Raw genomic sequence first — 27,672 nt, forward strand, 5'->3', positions numbered from 1 at the left:
GCTTTTCTACTCTTTTGCTTAATCCGCTCGTTACGCGGCTATGTGGATGCTAATTTGTCTGCGAGGAAGGAGACCAATTGAAGCTAAAATGTCCCCCATAAAAATGAATGCGATGTTAAGTGTTTTCTCCTAAAATAATGATCTACTTTTGTGATGTCCCTTCCATATCCCAATGGCTTATTTGTTTGATTATTACCTGGGTGTCTCATTTGTTGCTGTGCAGAATTTGTATGGCAGCGCAGAGTAGAGAATGGACAAACAGATTGACAGCAAAAAAGACTAAATGAAACTCTAAGGACGTTGTAGGCACACGGGGATGCATTCATAATATTCCAAAGACTGAGGGTGCACTGACATGTTTTTATTGTCATTTGCTGCGAAACAGAATTTGTGGGGCACCACCCTTTGTGCCCCCACCACATAGCAGGGAAAGGGCATGGAGAGGTGACAGGCAGAAACACTAGGGTGATGGAATGAAAAGAGTGCTATAGGGGAGTCGTGCTCTGCATTGTATATATAAAATAGACTTTGCATTAGTTTTGCATTTCTGGTCATATAATACTAGCATAAAAAGAAGTCTTTAAGTACCAACATAATGACCTGAATTAATGCCTCATTCACAGTCCCAGTTAACAGTTTTATTAGTGAATTAAGTTTTTTTTTTTTATTAATACTGTATTATTTTGACAAGAAAAACTAGCACGTGTAAGTTTTTTTTTGTAGCTCGTTTTGACAGCTCCCGTTGTCTCCGTGCACCGGATACATCCGTGTCAATGACGACCGACAAAGTAAAATACACTCGCATGTGAAATGTAAGTTAAAAACTCACGTACGCACTATTAATGACTGTAGGGCACCTTTATTAACGTTTATGGATGTATATAATTACACTGATAAGTTGTGCGTAAATAATTACATTTTAGGAACACTTTAATTTTATTTTGAAGGCAAGCCTTATCAAATTCTGGCGTAGACACTCACTCGAAACCCGGGAGGCGAAAAGCCAGCGAAAGCGATGAATCTGTGTTCTTGAGGCCGATGAAAGGGGGTAGAAGGAGCCGTGAAGCTAACCAAGCCGGCCAAAAAGGAGACGAGAGCCGCTTAAGTGGACGACGTTCTCCCGGTTGCGGTTCGGACGCGTACGGTTGGTTTGCCCGGTGCGTGTGCGTTTGTTTTTGTACCGGGAGCGCGCGCCGCGGTGCAACAATGCTAGCAAAAAAAAAATCACAAATGTCGCTTTGTTGGTTAATAAAGAGACGAGAGTTTACATCAGCCTTGTGCTATACAAATGTTGATTTCATCTCGTTTATAGGCCCTCTCGCCGCTACCCATATTAAACAAACTCATCCCATCGATCAGATAAGAAAACAAACACAAGATGGCGTCATTGTTTACATTTGTGTCTGTGGCCACGCAGGGCCGCGCATCATGGCTGCCCTGCGCCAGAGGAAGGGCAGCCGGGGTAAGTGGCCCCCCCAGTGCACCCCTGCAGACTCTCAGCCTCAACATCGCCATCAGGCCAACTGTTGCTCGCAGCATCATCACCACAACGACCTCCTGCAGGGTGAGTTTCAGCTCTGCTCCGTCACAAACATGGCCTCTGTCTGTGGGTGAAGTCACTAGTAAAAAAAATTTTTTTTCATCTGGCCATCTGAACGTGTACATTATTAAAGCTTATGAACTATTTATTGCATCAATTCTTTCTTCTAAAATTGGTTATTTGATATTTTTAACTCACTGATTTTCATTCAATAATTGGTATGAAATAAACAACAAACATACATTCAGTACATTTAAAATGTCATTTATTTTATTAGATAATTGGTTTATTTATCGTAAATAATAGAAAATTTTGGTAAAATAATTTAGTAATTAACGGGTGTCTTAAGTTTTTCATTTATTCTGTTAAATAATTAGTTGATGTATTTTGTGCACATAAAATAGTATATACAATATACATATACAATGCATTTTTTAAATTTCAATAATATGCAAAAAATGATGTTCTATCACATAAACATAATTTAAAAAATATATAATCATAGGTCATGTGTACATTTTTCGTTATTTTAATAATGATAATATATTTTTTATTTTAAAAATGATTAACTAATTACAATTAAATTAATGCAAAAGGATACAGTTAAATATATTCTTAATGTAATATGTTGGTACTGTTTCTTGACGTTTCATGCGTGTGCGCACAACCGCAGGTGATTGGTCGTGGGGGTCCATTGTGTGGACGTCGGTGGGCTGGTCGGTGTCGGTGGGCTTGGGCCTGCTGTGCTGCATGTACATGGCCACGCTGCACGAGAACGACCTGTGGTTCTCCAACATCAAGGTGAACAAACAGCAATGCTTTATGCTTGTTCTGTTTATTTCTCTTGTGCCTCAATTATATACAAATATAAGTTATCATCATCATTATTGCGTGACGTGTACTTATGGACTCAAATCATGTTTCCCCATTGAAATGAATTGAGATGCCTTTAATCCGTTCCAGCTACCCAGTAAAAATACCACTCCAGAATTTTTTTTTATTTTATTTTATTTTTTAAATAGGACAATAGCACTATATAATAGTGTGCTTAATAAAGAAATCACTAATGACACTTGAATAGAATGTAAAATGTTTGCCACAATTTTTTACATTTACTAAATTTTACTGGTCCTTCTGGTGTCTGCACTTTGGCCACCTGGGGGCAGTATAATACAGACAAACTGGTATACACTCCAAATCACCGTTTGTTTGTTTTGTTTTTTACAGTTAGCATCACAGCTAATGGCTTCAGCTAACAGTTAGCCCTCCAGATTGCTGTTATTTGCACAGTTAACATCGCAGCTCATCACTACTGCTTTGCTTTAGCACACCAATTAACAGACGCAGAGCTGCTGCTTGTTAATTTTTTAACTTAGTTATTTGTGGTAAATATGTTTATATGTTCAGAACCGTCTGTGAGATCACACCAGAATGAATAAATCCAAAATGTAAAAAAAAAAAGAAGTATTATTTCAAGAAAAACTGCACTTGTTTGGGTTTAAGTGTTGCCACGGTGACCGAGTAAACACTGGGTGTTTGGGATTATCATCATCTTTGGCAGTGCACTATGTTCTTCACGCACACACGCACGCACGCGCACACACGCAAACTACCCCCCCCCCCCCATCCAATAAGACGTTTTACGAATATCAGACCTCAGACCAAGTTCCATTTTCCACCACAGAAGTTGACAAGCTCCACTGCAGTGTCATATCCTTTAAAACATGTCACATAAAATTGTCCAGTAAATTCTCTGTTACTTTTCAACCTTAAGAAGAAAAAAAAAAAGCTGCACATGTTTTTGACATTTACACTCACACTGTCGTGAAAAGTTTCTAAGCACGATAACAAGCACAAAGGCTGGAAAGTTAATCAATTAATAAAAAATTTAGATGGGGGTTTTTCATGACAATTATTTTTTATTTTTTTTTGCTATTTATGTCCACATTTGTGGTACAAAGAGTGCGGCGGGAAGTTTTGAACGTCCTCTGGGAACGATGCATCCAAAGTGATGACCTTACCTGATGGTTTGCTTCCATACACATTGAAAGAGTCACATCTGTCTTGAATGTATTATGTTTATTAGTTAGCGGGATTACGCAGAGCCGTGCACCTCACAGAAATGAACCCACTACGTTGTGATGCAGGTTGGGAGAAGGAAATGTGATTAGAATCAAATAATTACCTCGGGCCTGTCTGCTGCCATGGTTCTGCCTTTCAGTGCTTGCTAGCAGTTGCAAAAACCTGAAATATAGATATTTCTTAAGAACAAAATAAGATACATGTTCATAAATTCAGGTTAGAGTTAGGGTTGCGTCGTGGTATGTTTTAGAATTGATTTGTTACTTAATTAGCGGGCAACCTTGTGGTCTATGAACAATGATGTCATGCTTGGGCAGATTGCCATTTTCATTCCGTGGGAGTCGGTTAGTGTTCAGGTGAGGCTTAAAATAGATTTTGGAAAGTCTTCCTGCAACTGAAGTTTGCGTGTGAGGGAAATGACCAAAGACTTATGAAAGAGTAATGAAACTTTTCAAAACAAACAAACGCTCCTGTGGGCCTGATCTCCGTTAAAGTCTGGAGTTGTAATGATCCAGACTTTTTGAAAGCAGATCCACATGCAAATCCCAAAGTGATTGTAAAAGGATAAGTGGCAATAAAGATAAAGCCTGCTTGGAAGCTCTTGCTACTTCCTGTCCTGTCAGCATCAACTCATGCGCAAGTCCAGACACCCACCAGGTGCTCCGTGGAAAACAGACTCACATTCATTTTTTCAACACATGTAAGCTCTGTTTTCACGCATACGTGGCTACACACGCACATTTTCACTGCTTTCGCTTTTCATCATGGCAGCAGGAGCATGAAAATCCAGGCCCCCCGCCCCCCACCCCCGAGGGTCAGTTTCACTTGGCACCAGGAACTTTGGTTGACATTTATGTCAGGAGGAGTAGTATCAAGAAGACCCCGGATGTCGGCCATTTTGGTTTTAAGCAAGCAATTTAGAGTCATTTTAAAGATGGGAAAAATTGAGGCCATTTCCTGGGGTTCTGCTAAGGCCAGCCGTTCCGACACATTTTGTCTAATTGCATTAAGATTTCAGCCTTGTATACAACGGAAAATGACGACATTTCCTCATTGTGTGTCGGAAGTGTCCTAAAAATTGAAACCCTCGAAAGCCAACTTCACAATGTCAGAATGTGACCAGACGCCCAACTTGTGCATGTTTCCCCAATGTTGTGGCTGTGTGGGTTTCCTCCGGGTGCTCGGGTTTGCTCCGGGTGCTCGGGTTTCCTCCGGGTGCTCGGGTTTCTCCCGCAATCAAATGTATGGACAACACGCTACCGCTACGCGAGTTTCGTTTCCAGACGCTTCCCTTCACCAACGTGATGACATGCGGTCGAGATTTGATCTCTGAGTTTTTTTTATTTTTTATTTTTTTTACATTGAAACAAAAGAGCTTCTACTCACTTGTGTATTAACCATTACGGAAATATCAATAATTGCGGAAAAAGAGTCGGCACAATATGTCGAAAAATATCAGAACATTTTGAAGCTGTAATAGTTTGGTTTAAAAAAAAAAAAAAATCATGGAAGGATTATTTTAATTTAGAAAAAATATCTATATTCGTTCAAATGTGCAATTGTGGGGAAAAATAAGATGTTTTGAAATGTGAAAAACATTTCCCAAGTCCTGAATGAGCTGAACATTTTGACTTTGGAATAGGAGTCTTGGTTCGAGATAGCTTGCCATAAAAAATGAAACGATATCAAGAAGTTTTGCACTGCAAAAAGGATAGTAGAAAATTTCGGAAAAAATTATAGTAAATAAGAAAATTATGACTTCAAATAAGCAAATTTATCTGCCAACAGAACAAGAAAATGTTACTTAAATTTACCTGTAAGATTTTGAAAAATAAGAAAATAATACTAGGCCCATATCAATCACAGCGGTCTTGAAAATAGTATTTTTAGGCCGACTTTTTTCAAGCTGCAATAAATAGTCTAAAAAAGTATTTTTTTTACGCGTGGACTATTTAGCCTGAGTGTCAAGCAGGGAGGTAGCAGGTCTTTGGTATATCCCAGCCAGGGATTAAACCCACAAACTCCAAGTCTGAGGTTAGGCACTCTAGAACACTGAGCTGGTACTGGAATAAGGAAAAATGAGCTTCTTAAGTATAACGAAACAAACCACTTAAGCTATATTGTTTTCATACTTGCAAAATCTTAAAATAAGAAAAATCCATTCATAAAGCCCCAGTTTAGGGTCTTTGATGTTGGTTAGTTTTGATGTGGGTTAGTTTTCATCTTAAAATATGGAAAATGCTTGTTTTAAGCCTCGCAGTACTTAAAACTGGCTGTTAACACCCAATGCCAAGACCAATATATCAAATAAGTTATTTAAGTAATAAGTATCTTAATATAAGCACAATGATCTTGTCTACAAATTCATTTTAAGTAAAAATAACACGTCAAAGCAAAATAAGCAAATTTAGGTTAAAATAAAGAAATGATATCTTACTTAAGATTTCAGTTTTTGCAGCGTGGTACTTCTGAGCACTTTGGGAAAAAAATTCAATTGAGCAGTTCAGTCCCGTACGATATGTAAAGTGTTTTCATGTCAAAAGAACAAAAGTCGGATGACTTCATATTCAGAAGTTTACTGTATAAATCTGACACGTAAAACAAAGATCACGACGTAATATTGTACAAATATTGAGATACCAAAAAAAACGAGCCACAAAATTTCACTGCAAACACGCTCGCTCAAGGTGTCATTTCACTCTCCGTATTGAGGTTCTAATATCAAAGTAAGAATTTTGGTGTATGTTGGAATGCTTTGATGAGAATAATAATACATGGGAAGAATTTTGGTGCAGAATTAACATGTTTGCATTCCCACAATGATCTCTGCTGTTAATTCCGAGCAGTTTCCATCGTGTGCTGGCACGAGTCAGCTCTGGACTTGCATTGGTCCGGTGTTGAAGTCCACGTGGGTCGCAACAGCGAGTTCATTTCAGACGCAGCTGGAGTACGCATCCGCAAGCGTGCTGACATTCCCAAACATTCCCTCCCCCCCTCCCTCCTTTGTCCCGTTCTATTCTTATAAAAGGTCAGACGCAGTCTACTCGCCTTCCCACTTTTCCATCCTCGTCCTGCGTTTGGACTTGTGGCAGCGTTCCTTTTGGACTCGGCCTCCATGAGACCCCACCAGGAAGCCGGACGACGTTCACGATCAAGACCAAGGCTGACCAGGCTGCTTAAGATCTAAAAGCTGCTGCTTTTGTTTTTCATTTGGAAAAAAGTCGAAGGGGTTTAAGTAAAGGAGTTGCTCATTTCCTGGGAGAGCGCGTTGGCACATTTTCTCTGCCAAGGTGCTTGGAAAGCGAAACGATTTGGAAGCACTTTGAAGACGCCTCCGTTGCTACTCTTTCGTTGACTCCAGATGGATTTCAGTCTTTTCTATTGATCGTTTCACTTTGACGATGGAGCTGCGCAAACGGCGACGAGGTGCCACCGGGTCCACCCAGGATGAAGAAGAGGAGGAGGAGGCGGGAGAGGGGGCGGGGGGCTCTGGATCCGGCTCACGAGCTCCCCGGCGGAGGGGGTGGCCGACTGTTGCCACGGCGACGGGGCTGGCGACGGCCGGCCTGCTGGCTTTGACGCAGGCCTGCTGTGTCAACGCCTTGCACGAGAACCTGCTGTGGTTCCATCAGCTCACGGTAGCGCAACACCAACCGACCAATATAGCGCGGAAATTCCACAAACGCAACACACTGTTACAGTTGTTTTTCTCGATTCCGCCTTTTTTCTGGAACATACTATATGTCACTTTTTTTCCTGTATTTTTTTTTTCGGGAAAAATGGTGTCTTTTTCATTATAGATTTTTTTAAGATTTTGGAAATTATACAACAAAATTCTTCAAATTAAGTCATTCTAAGTCTTATATTGGACTTTTCACAGCTAAACTGAAATCCATTTTTGTTTCAGGAGGTGGAGCGTGAGATCTCCTTCCGGACCGAATGTGGACTTTACTACTCGTACTACAAGCAAATGTTGAACGCTCCATCCATACAGGAAGGTAGGCTGCACCTGAAATATTCAATCTATGCTAATTTGTGGCTAATATTAGCAAAGATCCTGAGTTCTTCGCTCTGTTAAATATCCAAAAGTGAATGGTCTCAATTTAAAACATATCCCATGCACATAATTAGCATTAGCGACGTTGCAGTGTGTCTGATGATTTCTTGTGAGGATGCTAAACTAAATGCCAGGAATGTGCATGTTTTAACCTCAATTTATTACTGAATAAGTGTTGTGAATAAACGACCAGAAATCACATCAAGTTGCACGTTCATTTACCTAGTTGCTACATGCAAACAGCAAATGTTTATGTATTTAGGTATAATCCTTTTGCTAAAAACAAAACCTAGTTGACTTTTGTTCTTTCTTCTATGTTAGCAGGAGACATTAGCATTACCTTGGCTACACCCGTGCCCTCCATTTTCCATCCCAAAGTGAACATTTTATTGCTAATAGGGCACATGGCTAAAATGACTCCTTGTTCCCATCATCATCATCATCATCATCATCATCATCATCATCAAAATTCCTTGTTTGCCGCAATTTTCCGCTGCACAGTCGAATCGACTGACTTGACGCGCAGAGAAGAATGAAGTCACTGGAGGAAAGCAGGACGTGTTTGGCTAATGAAGGAATATTTTGACAATGAGGGAGAGATAAAGTGAAGCGTGTGGGTGGAAATGCGGACGCTGTTTATGGAAAATTGGGCCGGTTGCTCCGGCGGATCAAGCAGCCGTCGGGATCGGGATGACGTCTGCGGCCCAATGTCGCACGTTTGGCCTCAGACGTTGTTTCAATCACAGCAAACATGTTGGAATCATTTCCAGTCCCGCGGGCCTGTTTGGAATAATCACACCAGTATGAGTGCGGAATCATTCTGGGTCATTGGGCCACAGTTGATTGTTCCGGAAGATCATTGGAATTACTGTTGCAAGTATACAGAGATTTGAAGTAAACGGCTGAATTGGAACAAAAATGGCCCCTTGAAGACACACTTCCTGTGTCTTTTCAAGCATGGCTTCTTTGGACTCTTTTTGTGTGTGTGCTTGTGATAGACTTCCCCTTCCAAATTTCATGTTGCCAAGTGAAACCGTTTTTTAGGGCTGGATAAAAAAAATTAAATTGAGGACTTGCGGAAAGCAGACCTTAAATTCACAATTATATCAAAATGATGAACTCTGTGTGTCTTTTGAAGATGTCCTCTTGAGACATTTTTTTGTGGTTCTAACTTTTGATTGATATGTCCACCAAATTTCATATTCCTAAGTGAACCTAGCTTTGGGGGCTGGATTTAAAAAAAAAAAAAGGACACCTGGAAATGTCCATTATTTATTCTAGAACAGTGGTGGGCAAACTCGGTCCTCAAGGGCCGGCATCCTGCAGGTTTTGGAGGTTTCCCTGCTGCAACGCAGCTGATTCCAATCAACAGGGTCGTTGCCAAGCTTATGCAGAGCTTGCTGATGAGCTGATCAAATATCAGCTGTGTTGAAGAAGGGAAACATCCAAAACCAGGACCGAGTATGCCCACCCCTGTTCTAGAATGACAGCTTTGAACCAAAATGGTGGACTTCTTGTATCTTTTCAGGCATGATTTCTCGGGACTTTTTTGTGGGTTCACTCATGTCTACCAATTTTAATTTTGCTCAGTGAAACTGGCTTCAGGAGTTGAATTTTTATAACTTTAACTCCTGTGGTCCCTACTAAATGCACATTTTGAGTATGGGTACACATGATTCAAATTTGGCACCAAGTGGACCACCAAATCTTACGCTTGGTAGTTGAAATTCCATAAATGGTTTGTTTTTTGGCTCAGGATTGTCGGAGTTGATCCATGACAACTTGACGGAGTCCAAGAGGACCATCAACCTCCTGCAGAGGATGAACATCTACCAGGAGGTCTTCCTCAGCATTCTCTACAGGCTGCTGCCCATACAGGTAACACACACACGCACACACACACACACACACACACGCACACACACACACACACACACACACACACACACACACACACACACTTGGGTCCCAATAATCGTGATGTTGGTCATTTTGCCAAATATGGTCATGATAATCACGATCTTATTGGTCATGATGATTTTTAATAATCTGGTCATGGTGATCGTGACATTTTGGTGAAGATAATGGTGACAATTCTGGTCATGATAATTCTGATCATTCTGGCCACGATAATCACGATCATTTTGGTCATGATAATTGTGATCATTTTGGCGGCGATGATTACGATGAATTTGTAACAATGGCGAGAATTTTGTTGATGACAATTTTGGTGCGTGTGTTGCAGTCATACCTGGAGCCCATGTACTTCTACATCTACAGCGTATTCTCGCTTCAAGCGGTGTACGTGATGGCGCTGTACCTGACGGCTTGGCTCTTGGCCGGCTCGTGGATGGCGGGTGCGCTGGCCGCCATCTGGTACATTCTCAACAGGTGGGTGGCGACAGCATGTCCCGCTAAGCTAATGTAGTGTGCGGATATCTGAGCAAAAATTCACTTCACCCGCTGTCAGTTTCTTCTAACAATCATTCCAATGCAAACGTTAGCCTCTTAGCCTCGTTAGCTTAGCTGTCTTGCTAGTGCTACTTTAAGTAGCCCTCATGTTAGCAGCATAATCTTCACATTTTGTTCAACCAGCTATCAACAGCATATTATTGCTGTAAGGAGAATGCTAATCATGCTAACAAAGCTGATGAATTCTAAATGTGTTTGCAGGGTGGACACGACTCGCGTGGAGTTCACCATCTCGCTAAGAGAGAACTGGTCTTTGCCCTTCTTGGCGCTGCAGGTTGCCGCCATCACATGCTACCTGAGGCCTCAGCTGGGTGCCTTGCAGCAGGTGCGCGTGTGCCAACGCAAGTTAGCTGCGTTAGCATTAGCCCTTCATTGTGTGTTTTCCTTCCACTGGACAGAAGGTGATGGTGTGGTTGATGTACGTGTGCAGCTTCTGCTTCTGCGTGACTTGGCAATTCAACCAGTTCATCTTTCTGGTTCAGGCCCTCGTTGTCTACACGCTGGACTGTGTGGACTTGCTGACTACTGCACAGGTTGGACTGCCACTTAACAGGGGTGTTTTTTTTTTTGTTCACTATTTGTTCCCAATGGAACTTTCCCCCCCACTCATTCAACCCCAAAATACAATGGTAGAGTCCAGTCATTTTGCCAGAATGTCGACTTCCATTTGTCAGAAAGTAGCCTGCTTTGCTTATACACAAACTCAAAACCAAAAATAGGGTTTCACTTTTTTTTTCCACTTCTATTTTCACTCCTAAGTAAGCATTTTGAAATGAAACAAAGGAAAATTGGTCAAAAAATGCTCAAAGAAAAATGTGGGAAAAATATTGATCAAGCAATGATAAAAAAAAAAAAAGAATAAGTAAGAAATTGTCTACATTTAAGAGCTCAGAATCCAGAAAATAAGTACAATTTATCAGAAAATTGGTGAAAATAAAATAAAAATAATAAATAAAATAAATTGATAAAGAAAATGTCAAAAAATAAATAAAATAATAAACATAGTGACGTGAAAATGGTCAAAACATTGGTGAAATATTGGTAAAAGTTCACACAAATTGTCAATGCAATCTAAAATCATTAAAAGCAACTGGTTATTAATGACAAATTGTCAAAAAAAAATACCAAAAAAAACAATGCAAATTGAAGTCTTTAAATTGGTAGGCAATGAATGAGTAAAAAAATGGTCATTAATACAAAGTAATTGAAAACAGGTGAAAAAAATCATGACACATATTTCCCTAAAAGTCAAAAATTGTCACAATTTTTTTTAAAAGAAAAGAACAAAACCAAGAAATCTGTCAAACTGGAAACAAAAAGAATGAGTAAAAATATCTTAAATAAGTGAAATTTGTCAAACATGAGTGAAAATATATTCCAAAAAAACAATTCTTTTTAATTGACAAAAATAACGTCAATGAAAATGGTCTAAAATGATTTTATTGGGTTTAAAAAAAACAATGGTAATTGTCGAAAATAGTAAAAAGCTGTGAACATGGTCAAAAAGTTAGTCAAAATTGTTTTGAAAAAATCTAAATAAAAATAAAGTCTATGGTCAAGAAAACAATGAAACTAGTGTAGAGTATTGTGCCAAACAGTATCATGAGCATATGCTCATTTGCTGCCCTCTTGTGACTGCAAGGGGACTTTTCCCCCACACCTTCCTTGGTGGAGGTCTGCAGCGTCTTGAGTGTTTTTCTTTTTCTTTTCAGGTGACCACACTCTACTTGGTCCAAGTGAGTGCTCTACTGAGCGTGTGGCTGCTGCAGTTCTTCAACGCCATGATCCTGGGCTCTTTGGTGCTCAGCTTCATCGTGGCGGCGCTCCTCGTGCGTCACTTCCACGTGCGTACGCGCACGCGCGCTCACATACGTGGCACAAGATGGATGCCACGGCTGACGCGCGTGTCTTTGTTTAAGCTGCTGATAATTCCACTTTGGGAGCTGAGACATATTTCCCCGTCAAGTCTTAATGTAATTTATTCCAGTCCGATCTTATCACGGCGACAATTACCAAGATATTTCGCGTGACAGCGAGACGGAGCAAGGCACTAAATCATTTATGTATGTATGCTAAGTTACTTGTTGAAAATAGGCTGCTTTTAATATGTACGGGGCAAAAAGCAGTATGACTCTCCCAGACGCTGTTAAATTAGATTCTCCCAAATGAAAGCCTTAATTAAGATTAAAAAAAAAAGAAACGTTAATCTTTAAGTCCACCATTCGGAGGTCTTGCAAATGCAACGTTTTCCCATTGGGAAGGAAAATAACAATTGAAATAAAGATAAGGTAGATTTAGAATCCTTTGCATTCATAAATGCAGCTACTGACAAGATACTTTTATGACTTCAATGAAGTCAAATATTGATACATATTATCTTTACAGTTCTTTCTCTAAATGAGTAAAATTGTGACCAAAAAAATGTCCACAAATGAATGAAAATTTCTCAGAAAGGAATGATTGAATGGTAAACCCAATGTACAATCGTCTGAAAATGAGCAGAAATGGCAATAAATGTGGAAAATATTTTAAGTATGTAACATATAAATGTGCATTATAAAACAGTATATATTATCTGTATTATATTGTATTATCTATCTAAAGGAGTAAAAATTTAAATAAAAAAAGGAAAAAAATGAGTTCATAAAGATTAGTGAAAAGAAATGGTGCAGCATGTTCCCAAAAAATGATTGAATCTGAAAATAATAATACATTTTAAAAAATAGACAAAAATGAGTGAACACTGACAGAAAATAAGTGAAAAATGTTCAAAATGAGTGAGTGCCGTTCTAAATGAGTCAAGATTTATCCCAAAAAATAATAATTTTAATAGTCAAGAAATGAGTAATATTTTATCATTATTTTCCAAAAATAAGTGAAGGAGTTTTTTTGGTGGGGAAAAAGTGGAAGAAGTCAAAAACAATATGACTTAAAAAAACATGAAGTTAATGACATTGACAATGATGTCATTGATTTGATTGTTTTGTGCTCCTGCAGTGTTCTTTGAAGAGGGGAAGTTTTGTGGTGCGAGTGTCCAAGCTGATTATTCACAGCACAGCCGTCCTCCTGCTCACCTTCACCATCAACTTCCTGACCAAGGTTGGCCTCTGTCGTCTCTTTCCTTTTCTCCGAGTCAATAGTTTGATTTTACAAGATGATTTTTCACACTTGTTTGAGAAAAATGTCACTTAAACATGTCAAGACGTTTTTTTTCAAGATAAAATTCTCATTAACTTGGTGAAAATGATCAAAAATGCGAAGGGATATGGAAAGAATAAGACAATAGTCTAAAATAAGTGAAAAGACTGGATATGTATGATCACAAGATGCATTTATCCAAATCCATATTTTGCCAATGTCTGATCCCCTCTACAGTTGAGTAAAGGCACACCCTTGAGGCCGCAATTCATCTGGCACGTGTAGCTCTCATGCACGTTTGTTTTTGTATTTTTTCATTCCTGACCTTATCTACGCGCGCGTGTGCGTGTTTGCAGACGGCGCTGCAGCTGCGATCAGACGAGCACATCTTTAAATTCATCAAGTCAAAGTTTGCCTGGGGGCCGACCAGGTAGGAACGGCGAGCGTGAGTCGCTCTCGCCGTTGTACATTTTATTCCTCCGACGCTGCGGCATCTGCGCACGTGAATAATAGATGACGGTTGGCATCATCGATTAGACGGCGCTCGGCGCGGCGTTGCAGGCAGATAACGACGGCTTGCCGCACCACACGCGAGCGGCCCTTCAATTATTCAGCAGCTGGAGCGCAATGCAACGTTTATTGTGTGATTCACACGGGGGCTTCTTTGCCGCTTCTTGTTGGCTGCGTTGTTCGCTCCGAGTCACAGAAAAAAATAGCCAGGAAAAATTCTGGCTCGGAAATGGGCACATTTTTCTATACATTTGTCAGAAAATGTGTAAAAAAGACAAAGAAGAATTAAGGGAATTTAATGAAATGGGTGAAAATGTTTGAAAAAAATCCCCAAAACAAATGAAAATGAAAATGTAAAAACATTGCAGAAGAAGAGTGACACTGAAAATCAGAAAATGATTTCAAATCCGACAAAATTGTAGAGGAACAACAATCAATCAATTAATCGACAACTAACCAATTATAAAATTCATCGAAATGTATTTTCTATAATTGATTGTTTAGAGACCATGTGTCATTTAAAATGGTCTAAATATTCTTTCATTTCTGTAGTCCTTGATCAAAGCAGATTATTTTTGTGTTGAAAACAATCATCACCATTTCCTGACATATTACGGAGCAAACCATTTACTGAATCCTAATTCATTTATTTGTGCACTTTCGGAACTGTCAATTCCAAATGTCTTGTTTTTCAGGAAATGAAAATGTCTTTTTAAGAATCCAATTGTACATTAAGCAATCAACGAATGGACAGATTGATGGATTATTAAAGTCATCGTTCTAGTATATTACTAAAAACGGTTTGTTTTGTGTTACTTTCATCCCAAACATGCAATTGTTGCCATTTTCTTGTCCTCCTTCAGGGACTTTGACGCCAACCTGTATCTTTGTGAGGAAGCCTTCGGCGCGCTGCCATTGGACACTTTGGAGCGTCTGTCCGCCAGCCTTCTTCTGGGCCCGTACGCCATCGCGCTCATGCTGATGGGCGGCGCCCTGGCGCTGGCGGCACTGCGGAACCTCAGGTGGGCGCACCCCAAGGAAGTGAATTAGAGCCCTTGTACAGTATATCCAAGAAACTGTAGTGACCGATGAACTGTACAACTTTGAATCGACGTCCACTAACAAAGCCTCATGAATTTCCGCATCCTCTCGTGAACGCCTCACGCACTCGCTAGTCCGCCGCCGGTGCCGTCTGGAGGCGGCGCATCAAACTGCTCTCATTAGCATAGCGACTCGCCGCGCGAATGCCAAGCCGCCACAACAAAAGGGGCGCTCGGCCATCCGGGAAGGAATCCACACGCTTTGGCGCCGGGCGCAGATAAAGACACAAAGAGTCACCTCGGCATCCATCTGACGCCATGACATCACTTCCCCCAGCGGCCATTTAAGATGCTCAGTGGGTCATAGCCAATGAGAAGTGAATCATATCAATTCCAGACAGCTTTCCTTCGGCCCGGAGCGCACGCTTGGAATATTTGCACGCCGTGACTCTCTGGCTTCCTCATGTGCGTCGATGTCGCCCGCAGGACAAAAGGTGGCGCCGCCGAGAGGAAAGCAGACGGGCCGGTGGCGGCCTCCTTTCGTCCGGACGTGGCCTACAACCTGCTGCACAGCGTCTTCTATGGCCTGCTGGCCTTCAGCACCATGAGGTGCTCACACTTACCATTGAATGCACACACACACACACACACACACACGCAATTGTCTGCCTTACTTGAATCACAAGCATTGCAAATATTTGTTTTGACTAGATTCATAAACAGCTTAGTGATTACATTTGAATTTATTTATTTATTTAAAAGGCACAATGCACATTAATCACTATTTTCCAATGTTAATAGTGCTAACTCATTTCTCTCATTCATTAAGACGCTCGTTGCTTTCCTATGAAAAATGAATTGCCCTTTTAATACAGAGAAGTTATTGGCTTCAAAATGGAGGCGAATGTTTGTGACCAGGCAGTAACGCAATATCACAGAGGCCAGAAAACAACACAAACATACAATTGTTTACAATTACTAGATTCACAAAGATACAATTATTTGCATTTGCATCACAAACATACAAATGTGCACAGTTACTCGGTTCACAAAAATCCAATTATTTGTATTATTTGGATCCCAAACAAAATTGTTGAAAGTGACTCGGTTCACAATCGCAGTTCCGTCCAAATGTTTATTGTTACTTGGATTACAATTTTTTCGTCTTTCTCGGATCTTAAACTCACTTGTTTACACCTAATTCGATCACAAGCAATTGTTTCCAGTCACTTGAATCCCAAACGTGTGGTGGCATCCTAATGTTTAGTTGCTTGGATGCCAAACGTACAATTATTGATTGATAGTGACTTGGATTCTTATTGTTGCCAGCGACTTTGCGCGCTTTTTGTGTGCCGAGCGTCCGTCACTCTGCGTGACGCCTTCCTCGGGTCCAAAAGCCAACCGGGGGGCGCGACCATCAGGCGGGACCCCCGAGGCAGCGCTTCTCAGGGGGCCGGCCATTTTTACGGTCCTCCATTTCTTCCTCTTAAGCGGCGCTTGGTGCAGGGATGTGATTTTTCCGCTAATTCGCGGAATTCCGCTTTTTTTATCCCCCCTCCTCCCCACCCCCCCAAAAAAATTCTGAATTTTTTTTTTTTATTATTATTATTTTTTTTTATTAGTAGTTCATTGTGTATGCACATGACTCCGACAGATAACATCTTCTGCTATAACAAAGACATTTGTGGTATGCTCTAATATGAGTTACTTTTCATTTGGTCATGATACAATTATTTGTTCATGAAATTTGAACTCTTCAACGTTATTTATGTGTTAACTTAGTAATCACATTAGTTAGATATGATGATATTCTCAGTGATAGTTTTTAAAAGCAAAGGCAGTCCAATGTTTTTGAATGTGACTGATTTTGAGTTGACTAAAACTGCCATTTTATATGGGATAGTTCAATATACATTGGCCAGCGGCCCCCAGACCCCCGGCTAAATTTTCAGATAATTTCACTTTGGTCAAATCACATCCCTGTTGGTGGTTGCCACGGCAACAGCAGCCTCGCGCCGACCTTCTCTTCTTGCCCTTTCAGAACGCATGCGCCGTCTCGCAATCAAGTGACGGATGCGCGCGCGTCTCCATCTGTTAACGTTCCTCTGTCAAGTGGAGATTGCGCTGAACCAAGTCGACGCTCTTTGTGAAAAGAGAAAGAGAAGAAGTTTATAATTGGAGTCGTGACTTCTTGGGTTTCACTTTGTGTTGAATTTGTGTCAAGAATCTTGCACTTGCAACCAGCGCAAATTTTGCTGCAATCTTAGTCGAAGAAAAAGACGCTCAAGTTGGAGTTGCAAGCCAGCCTTAGGCTTTCAAACAAGGGATGTGGTTTCAAGCCAGCGGGAAGTCTAAATGAAGTGTTCAAGGGTTTCCAATTCGGGTTTCAAACAAGGGTTGAGTCTCAAGCAAGGGTTCGGCTCGGAAACCCGAGTGAAGGTTTCAGACAGAGATGAAAGTTGCCAGCCAAAGTTTATTTTTCAGCACACGGTTAGGTTTGCAAATGAGGGTTTTAAACAAGTTTGAAAGTTTCAAGCAAATGTTAGGTTTTCAAGACGGGGTTATGGTTTTAATCAAGCGTTAGGGTTTCAAACCTGAGTCCCCATTTCAAACAAGAATTGAAGTTTCAAGTGAAGTAGGGTTTCAAATTAGGGTTACAAAGTTTAGGTTAGTTAGTATTTTAAATGAGGGTTTAAAGGATTTGAAGTCTCAAGCAGAGGTTGAGGTTTTAAACCAGAGTTAGGGTTTCAAGCACAGAAATTCATGAACGAGTTGTGGTTTTAAATTCAGATTTCAAACTAGAGTTTTCACATCAGGGCTTCAAGCACACGTGAGTATTTTTAAAGAGGGCTTCGGGTTTGGTTTCGGGTTTTCAATTGGGGTTAAGGTTTCAAGCAAAGGCTGCGGGATTTCAGTTCCAGTTAGTTTTGATTGGCGTTTTCAAACCACGATTGTGCGTGCTTTCACTTTAAACATTTCAGCTCCAGTTAGAGTTTCAAATGATGCTTTCAAGTTTTCAAACGAACGCGATTAGGGTTAGGAAACCAGTTTTTAAAGCAGCATTGGAATTGAATCAAAATTATTTCGTGGGTAAATTCAGCCTACACGAACATTTTTAAAAGAGCCTTTGAATGGACACGAAAGAAAAGGCGGCACAACGTCCCTCGGATGCGCGTGCGCACGCACGCAAACATGCACGCGTGTGCGAGAGCAGTAAACAGCAGCAGTCAGGCTGCACACCAGCTGACAAATTGGATTTCTTTGCCTTCCTGTAAAGTGCTGATGAAGAGCAGGAGGCCAAAAGTGCAGGCAGACATCCCTCCTTCTTCTTCTTCTTCTTCTTTTTCTTTTTCTTGAAAAAGTTTGTTTTCTCCAAGCTTTCACTTTCTTTTTACGCCTCCTCATTTTCAGGATGAAGTACATCTGGACGGGACACATGTGTTGCGTGGCGGCGTACGGCGTGTGCGGGCGCGACGTGTGGGCGATGCTTCTCCACGCGTTGCCGTGCAACACGAAAGTGGCGGTGAGTGCGCCCGCCGCCGGGCCAAAACGCTGACTGGACAGCAGACTTTAAAAACATTGACTGTAAGGAAGTTAAAAAAAAATAAAAATAATCATGAAAGAGAAAACACATGATTTAAAACTGTTTAAAAGACCTTAATCAAAGGTATGTGGAAAAAAAAGTTTCAACCTGGATTTAAAAGCATTTACACTCGACTGTTGGCAGCTTATTCCATTTGTGTGCAGCATAACAGCTAACTGCAGCTTCACCATGTTTACTTCGAACTCTGGGTTCCACTCGTTGGCCCAAATCTGTAGATCTCATGGCTGACGGTTTCCGGCCAATTCGGATGAAGGTTACAAGACAAGAGAAATTTGTGTTTTAAAGGCAGAATTAATATTTCAAAATAGGGTTTCAAGCTAACATTAGTTTTTATTTATCTGTTGCTTTACAGTGAGAGTTTGCCAAGTAGGGTTTCAAGCCTTACTTTTTTTTTCAAGAGTCATTGAACGCATCATTCCAGGAAACGCTTGAAGACTGTGTGTGCACCTGCTGTGACTGCCATCAATCCACATGTGAAGTGTGACTTTTGGCCACCAGGGGTCAGTGTGGCTCTTACGCTGCCTTCACTGACTTTGCTTTCTTTTCTGTCACCCGCCAGCTCCGATTGGTCCGATATGCCGCCCCTGTTGCCGTCATGGCCCTCCTCTATTACAAGGTAGCACCTTCCCGCACTCACCACAAAAAAAATAACCACTCCATTGTGCGCCACCAAACACTTTTCTTTTCTTTCTTTTTTTCTTATTGTTATTTCATAATTCGAGCAGTATTTTTGTAGAAAAGCTGAAGGCTAATGAGACACATTCAAACATTTACCTTCTGCTGCCATTGTGAAAAAGCACACATTTGCTTGTATTTATTACTGGAAAAATACACCATTTAAGTGTCAACCCTTTTTTTCCCATTTTTAAACTTTTTTAATTTCATACATTTTAGTTTTGTCTATTGTGCCATATTCAGATTTGTTTTTGTTTTTATCCGTTTTTTGTATTGTTTTGATATAATTTTTTTAATTGTATTCATTGCAATAAAACAACAGAATGTCTTGTCGCCTTACTGTGACATTCTGTTGTCTTATTGGAATGCTATTATTTGTTTTATCTTGACTTTGTATTGCTTTGTGATGTGTATTTTAATGTATTTATGTAAAAGGAACTACGGATGCAAATTAGCAACTGCTGCTAGAATTTGGCATATTTACAACATAATTTGTTGTTCATCAATGTGCGTTGTCCCTTTAAAAAAAAAAAATTTTTTTTTATATTTTTAGATTTAGGTTAATTTATTTGATGGTTGTTTTTAATTTTAGTTGAGAAATTCTGGACATCGTGTGAAATGAAATATGCTGCAATGTTTTGTTTCTCTCTCATTTTTCCTACTGTGACAATTTTTTAGTTAAGTTTTTATTTTTAGATTGTTTTGATTTGGTTTGTGAACACTGCCTTTAATCCTAAGGATGTTATCATTGCCAAAATTCCACACACTTTTTGTCAAATTAAATGTTAAATGAACGTTTTAAAAATGAAATTGTTATTCTCTGTTGGCATTTTGTAATTTTATGCATTATTAAAAACCCTTAATTTCAAACCCTAGCCCTAGTTTTAAAACCCTAATATGAAACCCTAACCCTTACCCTAACCCTATCCCTGGTTTGAAACCCTAATTTGAAACCCTAGCCCTAGTTTCAAACCCTAATATGAAACCCTAACCCTAGCCCTTGTTTGAAACCCTAATTTCAAACCCTAGCCCTAGTTCAAAACCCTAATTTGAAACCCTAGCCCTAGTTTAAACCCTAATTTGAAACCCTATCCCTATTTTAAAACCCTAATTTGAAACCCTAGCCCTAGTTTAAAACCCTCATTTCAAACCCTAGCCCTAATTTGAAACCCCAATTTTAAGCCCTAGTTTGAAACCCTAATTTGAAACCCTAATTTGAAACCCTAGCCCTTGTTTAAAACCCTAATTTGAAACCCTAGCCCTAGTTTAAAACCCTCATTTCAAACCCTAGCCCTAATTTGAAACCCTAATTTGAAACCCTACCCCTAGTTTGAAACCCTAATTTGAAACCCTACCCCTAATTTGAAACCCTAGCCCTAGTTTAAAACCCTCATTTCAAACCCTAGCCCTAATTTGAAACCCTAATTTTAAGCCCTAGTTTGAAACCCTAATTTGAAACCCTAGCCCTAGTTTAAAACCCTCATTTCAAACCCTAGCCCTAATTTGAAACCCTAATTTTAAGCCCTAGTTTAAAACCCTAATTTGAAACCCTAGCCCTAGTTTAAAACCCTCATTTCAAACCCTAGCCCTAATTTGAAACCCTACCCCTAGTTTGAAACCCTAATTTGAAACCCTAATTTGAAACCCTAGCCGTAATTTGAAACCCTAATTTAAAACCCTACCCCTAGTTTGAAACCCTAATTTGAAACCCTACCCCTAGTTTGAAACCCTAATTTGAAACCCTAGCCCTAGTTTAAAACCCTCATTTCAAACCCTAGCCCCTAGTTAAAGTCGATATTTAATTTCATTTTAAGGTGTTTTATTTTTTAAATTAATAATATCATTTTTTTAAACTAATTTGCAAATACAGTGTGCCTTTTTTTTTAAAATCGTTTTCATCGCTGCTAACTTCTCCGTTAGCTGCTGCTGCCACTTCGGCGCAATGACTCATTGGAATGTTTTTTTTGGTTTTGTTTTGGCACTATGACATCATTTTCATGGTCGTCTGCAGTTCTGGCCCAAGATGGTGGAGGAGCTGTCTGACTTGAGGGAGTTCTATGATCCAGACACTGTGGAGCTTATGACCTGGATTAGGTACACACACACACACACACACACGCGCGCGCACACACACATGCAAATCATCATCTCTTACATCAAAGGCAAATCTTATTAGTTTCTCCACTTTGTTTGATGTTCTTGATTAGTGCGTGTGTGTGCATTGTGTGTCAGTGTGTGTGTGTGTGTTTGGCCCCTGACTGATGAGAGCCCAGGGGTCTTGATGAATAAGAAATGGAAGTTGTTGGAAGAGGCCCATCTTCTGGCACAGCTCCAGTAGCGCCCCCCCCCCCCCATTTTTTTCCCCTCCACCCACGAGGGTCTCCGTGGCCGGGCTGCTGATCAAGAGCGCAGGCCTGGCGGGACGCGGGCCTTCCAAGTCCGACTGCGGCCGCGCTTGACTCGGGTTCCAGCGGCCGGCTGGTCTCGTCCTCACTCAAGTGCAGACTTCACGCTTGAATTCGTACGGGGGCTGTTTGACGCGCTGCTGTTTTGGTTAGCAACCGTTGAAATGCTGCTCAGGAAGTCATGCTTTCATGTGTGCCAGTTTAGATGCTCGGGGGGTTGAAGGTAGGGTTGCACGCCAGAGTTAGGGTTTGAAATGAGGGTTTGATTGGATTTCCATCGTGATGACCTTGAAATGAATCGGATTGCCGGCTATTTTTACATATAAATTGCAGACCCTCCTGCATTTGGAATGAAGCACTTTCTCAACCAGTAGTCAGCCATCCACCAGGGGGCGACGCATGGTTAAGGCTTCATTAAGCAGCCGGAATAGAAGAAAAGGAAAGGAAAAAAAAGATGAGGATTATCATGTAAGGATCAGCATCTTCTTTCCTATCTTCAGTAAGTAGACAGAATTTGCATTTCAGAAAAGTTTTCAAAACAAAGTTAGGGTTTTAAAGCTTAGGCTTTAATGACTGTTTCAAGACTGCGTTCGGTTTGCAAGCCTGGATTCAGGTTTTATCATAGTAGCTGAAATTAGGGCTTCAAATAAAGGTTTGAATAAATAAAGACAAAATTAGTGTTTTAAAGTAAGATTTCAAGAAAGCGTTATGGTTTCAAGACCAAGTCAGGGTTTCAAATAAGGGGTTCAAGAGCAAGCAGTATTTCAGGTCTCCCTTAGTAGGCTCCGCTGTTCTATTTAGCAACAGAGTTCAAATAGTCCCAGCTACAGTATTTTATGTTTGTGTGCGGGGACAATTTGGGTATCAGAGTGATGATGTATCATTACAACGTTATTGCACAGTTGTTACAATGTTATAACACTGCCGTTACGCTGATTGTTGTGATTATTCCGGCTGATGATGCTAAAATGCTACTGTGTGTGTGTGACACGGCTTCCCTTGCCTCAGGAGCTAATCCCATTAGGCTGCCAGGATTATATTGGCTGTGCGGAATTACTCCAGCGGGGGAGGGGCTCTAAACTAAGCCTGTCCGTCGCGCTAATTACATTCCGGATGAAAGTGTTACGACGGCGACGGCGGCTCATCTTACGGCCGCCGCGTCACAGCTGAGCAGGGTTATTAGGTTCCGCGTGAGGAAATTCGGGCTGACTTCAAGCCGCGCTGCCTAACAAGGAGCGGAATGAAAGATGCTTTCACGTGGATGTTTTTGTAGTTTGGATTGAAAAATGCTGCTTTGAATTTGTCGCGTGATGGAAGTCGTTATTTGACGCCGTGGGTGTTCAAAATGCAGCACCGGGAAATGCATACATTTTCTATTGAAGTTGTTGTTGTTAGTTCATGGATGATGCTACACACATTTTTTTGTGTTTTTTTTTGTTTCTGCTTTTAGTTGTGAAAATAGATTTGTCATGCAAGTTAATGAAGTCACCAAGCAATTCAAGCAGGTGTAAGGTCACTGTTGACCATTAGGTGGCAGCACACTATTTTGCTTTCATTTGTAAATTTGAAAGAAGAAGAATGACAACAGGTAGCATGTTTTCTTCCACCACCTACATTTGGTTGAAACTGATTGAATGGCATCCTGCTTTTTACGCCTACAGAAACGCATCATGTAAATAGGCACGCGTTGCACATGATCAAATAATAAACACTTGTGAGATGATACTTTTCATTTTTTTTGTAGAGGTACGCTAATAAAATGAACGATGCGCTACAAACATGAGCTGACAGGTCACGACATGCGCTCCCAAATGATTTTGGTTATATTTCATTTTGAAAATGTCACGACACCCGCTGACAAGCGCAAGTACTACAAAATCAGTTCTGAAGGGGGAGGAAGTCTTCCAGGGGACTTCCTGCCGCGCGGCACCCAATCAACTGGACCCGCCACGGACTCAGGAGAGCCGGGTCAAAACGAGCCACTCGTACCAATGCTGTGTCAGCGCGCACAATTTTTACGACTGCTTCACATTCCTGCAATTGTGTGAAAGTTCAGCCACTGAAGCTAGTTTGACTTAGCAACCTGAAATTTGGCGGGCGCGTCGACCACGAGTGGACCCACAAAAAAGTTTCAAGAAGCCAAGATGACACAGGAAGTCAATTGTTTTGTTTTTTAAAGCAACCATTTTACTGCCAAATGGCCAAATTATTAATACAAAATTTGACTTGTTTCAATGTATGCACTTGCACTTTTTTTCAATTTTAAAATAACAAATTGAATACATTTTGTGGGTTGTCTTAATGTTTTTTTTACGTTTAAATATTGTCAACAACAAAAATAATTGTGATGAATATTTTCTTCATAATAAAGCAGTTTTTTGGTGCCTTGCCGATTCTTTTTTCATCAGAACTCAACATGTCGTTGAAAGAAGACCAGCAAGCGCCAACACCTTGCGGATTCTTTTTTTCTCTCCTCTTTCTTTTCTTGTGTCTTTTCATCCCGCTCGCCGTGCCGCGTAACAATGTCCGCCGCGTCCTCGCTTTAATCCGCCGCGGTGCTGGTTTTGTCTGCAGCACAAAGACGCCCGAGGGCGCCGTCGTGGCGGGAAGCATGCAGCTGCTGGCCGGCGTCAAACTGTGCACGGGGAGAACCATCACCAACCACCCACACTACGAAGACAAGGACCTCAGAGACAGAACCAAACAGGTTTGAGCGATTGCTTTTTTCTTTCGTTTTTTTACTTCAGCCTTGGAAAACGCCACAAAATGGTCGCCCGCGGCCGAGGTCACAAAATGGCTGCCAATCGGTGACAAAACTGAGACGCAGATAAGGTTTTCGTGTCTCCTATGGAGGATCCAAACCACCAAAATTAAAAATGAATATAAAAATAAAAACAGATATAAAAAACAATGTAAAAATTAAATACAGAAAAATAAATATAAATGCAAATAAAACCCACAAAATATGCCGTCGAGCAACTCAAGTGGCAAGTTGTGGTGACAAGATGGCCGTCCATTGCTGGCGCTGTCCATGCAAGCCGGCGAGACGTCCTTCTTCGCCAGGACGCTCACTCCATTAAGGAACGGCGGTTTACAACGGCGGAGTCCAACCCGGGACACGCTTAGGACCGCCCCCTCATTTGAAAAACAATTTGACCTGACGGAGCATCTGCAGCATGAAACTATTATTTATTGATTGATATTTATATATTTATTTTTGTATTTATTTTGACATTTTTTTTATCTCGTTTTTTATTTTTGTATTTATTTGGACTTTTATTTATTTAGGGATGTATGTATATTTTGTTTTTTGTTTTTCATTTATATCATTTTTTTGGTATTTAATTTTTGAATTATATTTTTTTATAGCAGTTTTGATTTTCACTTGTATTGATTTATTTATTTAGTCATTTATTCATCATATTAACATCTGGAAAAAGAAAATCCCAAAAGTCATTTGATTTAATTGGCCCACCAGAGGAAATGGAACATTTTGCCACGTGAATGAACACGTTAGTCGACGTACTGACCAGATGTTTGTGCGCTCGTCATCTATCACACAAGTCCAAAACGACCCCCCCCCCCCCCCGAGAACAGCAAACACAACAAAAACACTGCAACATGCTTCAAAATGTTTAAAATTGCAAATTTGAATGAGAATCATCTTTATTAGTTTGCAAAAAACACACACAAGGAATAATTACTTTCCAATAGTGAATAAATTAAAAGTAAAATGTGAATGTAATTCATTCAACATTTCTAGACAAATACCTCAAAATCTCCAAATGCACACAATGGCAACACTTGCATTGACAGACGATGTCGACACATTCGTAATCAGCCTCCGCGGCATCTTTTTCTGCTCGTGTGCGATTCGTCAAAGAGCGTCGATTTAACGAGCAATTGGGAGGTTTTCCCGTGTGAATGCGTGCGTCGCGACTGCCGCCTTGCTGGAGGGCACGTCGTCAGCCGCGTGCGACCCAGACACATTTGGTGCGTTTTCTCTCCTGCGCGGCCAAAAAACAACATTAGCATAACTTTGCTGACGCGCCCCGAGTGTCCTCAATGATGTAAGACGACTCACACAAATAAGCAAAACCCGCTTCAAAATCTTCACAATTGACCACAAAAGTGCATGAAAAGCGTTCGCTCCGTCGGCGTGCAGCTCAACAAGTCAACAAGCGTGTTTGCGTTTGTGTTTGAGGTGTACCAGGTGTACGCGCGGCGCTCCCCGCAGGACGTCCACTCCATCCTGCAAAGATTGGGCGCCGACTACGTGGTGCTGGAGAACTCCATCTGCTACGAGCGCCGGCACCGGCGAGGATGTCGCCTGCGAGATTTGCTGGACTTGGACAACGGACACGTGAGTTGGCCAAAAATTCTCCGCAAACGTCCGTCGGCTCCGTCGGCTCCGTCCGCTCCGTCGGCTCCGTCCGCTCCGTCCGCTCCGTCGGCTCCGTCGGCTCCGTCGGCTCCGTCCGCTCCGTCCGCTCGTCACTCGCAATGCCGGCCGACCTTTGTCTTGCCGCTCGGCATCTTGGAATTTCTGCGTAGAAGTCCAAATAGAAAAAAAAACCGGATGAATTGAGCTTTAGATTGAGGCCATCAATGTACATAAGCAACAATTTACTGAAAAACATATTTTATGCGTGATGACCTTTAAGATGAAATCACATTTTTTCTTCTCCTTTCTTTTACAGGATTGTGAAAAATTCTAAAATATGTATAGATATAGATATATTGCTATTATATGTATAAATGTGTATGTATTTTTACTGAGTAAGAAAAAATAAATACCAACAATGTGGAAAAAACATGGATAAAATGAGTTTGTTTTTATGCAAATGAAAAAAATACTGCCAAAAAAATAGTGAAAATTAAAAAAAAAGGAACATAAAAAAATTTGTATAAAATAGTGAAAAGAAGAAATATATATTTGGAAAATAATGAGAAACGATTTTTCTACAGAAAATGTTTCTAAATGTATCTATAAAATGTACATTTGAATTTATTTAAGAAACATTGTAAAACTTTGTGGGGGGGTTATCATTAAAAATGAAAAAAAAAGTTTTGGTAACTGTCAAAGGTGAGTCGGGAAAATGAAAACAAATGAGTGAAAATGTCAAATAAAAGTGAACAATTTAAGAGGATGATTGAAAATGAGTGAATGCTTATAAAATAAAATAAAAATTAAATTGTAAAAAAAAAAAACACTCAATGTATGAAAAACAAGTCACTGATGGACAAGAAAATGATTCCATTTGTTTTCTGTTTTAGCATTAAGCCAAAATGAGATGGTCACGTGACCTCTTGTCCAAACAGATCATGGACGGCGAAGGTGCCGACGACGCTGACCTGGTGGCCGCCGCCCACCCGCGATTTTGCGACGCCATCAAGACGGACTCGCCGGAGTACGCCGCCTTGTTCAAAAGAACCTTCCAGAACAAAACCTTCCACGTGTACCGAGTCAGGAAGAAAACCAAGAAGAACTCGTAAGACGACCGCAGCTGACGCAACGCGTCTCAACAACTTTTTTTTTTTTTCAAATAAAAAGGGAGAAAAAAAGAGAAAAAGAGTTTAAAGTATTTGTTCGATTGTGTGTGGAATAAAAAGCACACCAAATTAGCATTGGCACTTTTTTGGGCAATGCACAAACAAATCCAGCCAGTTTTACTTTTCACGAGGAGGACACGACCATATAGTGCTAGCATGTTGCTAGTCGACTTTGCTAGCAATTAGCTCATAACATTGGTTAGTTGTATTGGCGGCTTTAACTCGGTGGTAAAGCATTGCGCTAGCGCATCGGAGGGTGCAGGTACGATCCCCGCTCGCCCCGTTAATAATAAGAAAACATATGTTTTTTGTGGTTATGCTTATGTTATTGTGATTTTTATTCTCCACACTTTCCTGCCACATAATACTTTTGTTTCAACACTGTTCAAGTTTCAACTTGCTTCAAAAATTCACATCGTCTGAGGCCAAATTTCTCTGAAATGATTCAATCCCACCTTAGATTGCAGTTTGTATTCATTTGTCATTTAGCGTCAATTATGAAATGTGTCACATCATTTATCTTTCAATTGACTTCATAAGCGCACGCATTCAAATCTTAGCATTTAGCTTTTCAGCTAGTTTGGACGTGTTGCATC

The 27,672-nt window shown here is 40.6% G+C and overlaps 1 protein-coding gene and 1 long non-coding RNA gene across 2 annotated transcripts; one reads left to right on the top strand and one right to left on the bottom strand.

Moving 5' to 3' along the window:
- Positions 1 to 964: 964 nt before the first annotated feature.
- Positions 965 to 27,148, top strand: dpy19l3 (dpy-19 like C-mannosyltransferase 3). Its single transcript, XM_077564422.1, has 19 exons — positions 965 to 1,157; positions 1,418 to 1,564; positions 2,214 to 2,341; positions 7,530 to 7,620; positions 9,436 to 9,557; positions 9,925 to 10,070; positions 10,353 to 10,476; positions 10,550 to 10,684; positions 11,864 to 11,995; positions 13,149 to 13,250; positions 13,646 to 13,719; positions 14,663 to 14,821; positions 15,326 to 15,448; positions 18,251 to 18,362; positions 19,003 to 19,059; positions 21,130 to 21,212; positions 24,098 to 24,230; positions 25,728 to 25,886; positions 26,846 to 27,148. Exons 2-19 carry the CDS (start codon positions 1,429 to 1,431, stop codon positions 27,017 to 27,019), a joined length of 2,190 nt encoding a protein of 729 aa, XP_077420548.1. The 5' UTR covers positions 965 to 1,157; positions 1,418 to 1,428; the 3' UTR covers positions 27,020 to 27,148.
- On the bottom strand, positions 25,158 to 25,880 carry LOC144050813 (uncharacterized). The gene is made up of 2 exons (XR_013293935.1): positions 25,734 to 25,880; positions 25,158 to 25,530 (listed from the first exon to the last, which is right to left on the bottom strand). It is a non-coding gene; the product is annotated as an uncharacterized LOC144050813 (long non-coding RNA).
- Positions 27,149 to 27,672: the final 524 nt, after the last annotated feature.

Source organism: Vanacampus margaritifer, chromosome 4 (assembly GCF_051991255.1).
Source record: "Vanacampus margaritifer isolate UIUO_Vmar chromosome 4, RoL_Vmar_1.0, whole genome shotgun sequence".
NCBI lineage: Eukaryota > Metazoa > Chordata > Actinopteri > Syngnathiformes > Syngnathidae > Vanacampus > Vanacampus margaritifer.

Excerpts from the sequence above, each read along its gene's own strand:
- dpy19l3 (XM_077564422.1), top strand. The coding sequence starts at position 1,429 with ATGGCTGCCCTGCGCCAGAGGAAGGGCAGCCGGGGTAAGTGGCCCCCC. Across the intron at positions 7,621-9,435 it reads CGCTCCATCCATACAGGAAG|GATTGTCGGAGTTGATCCAT; the intron begins GTAGGCTGCACC and ends TTTTTGGCTCAG. Across the intron at positions 19,060-21,129 it reads TGGCCCTCCTCTATTACAAG|TTCTGGCCCAAGATGGTGGA; the intron begins GTAGCACCTTCC and ends GGTCGTCTGCAG.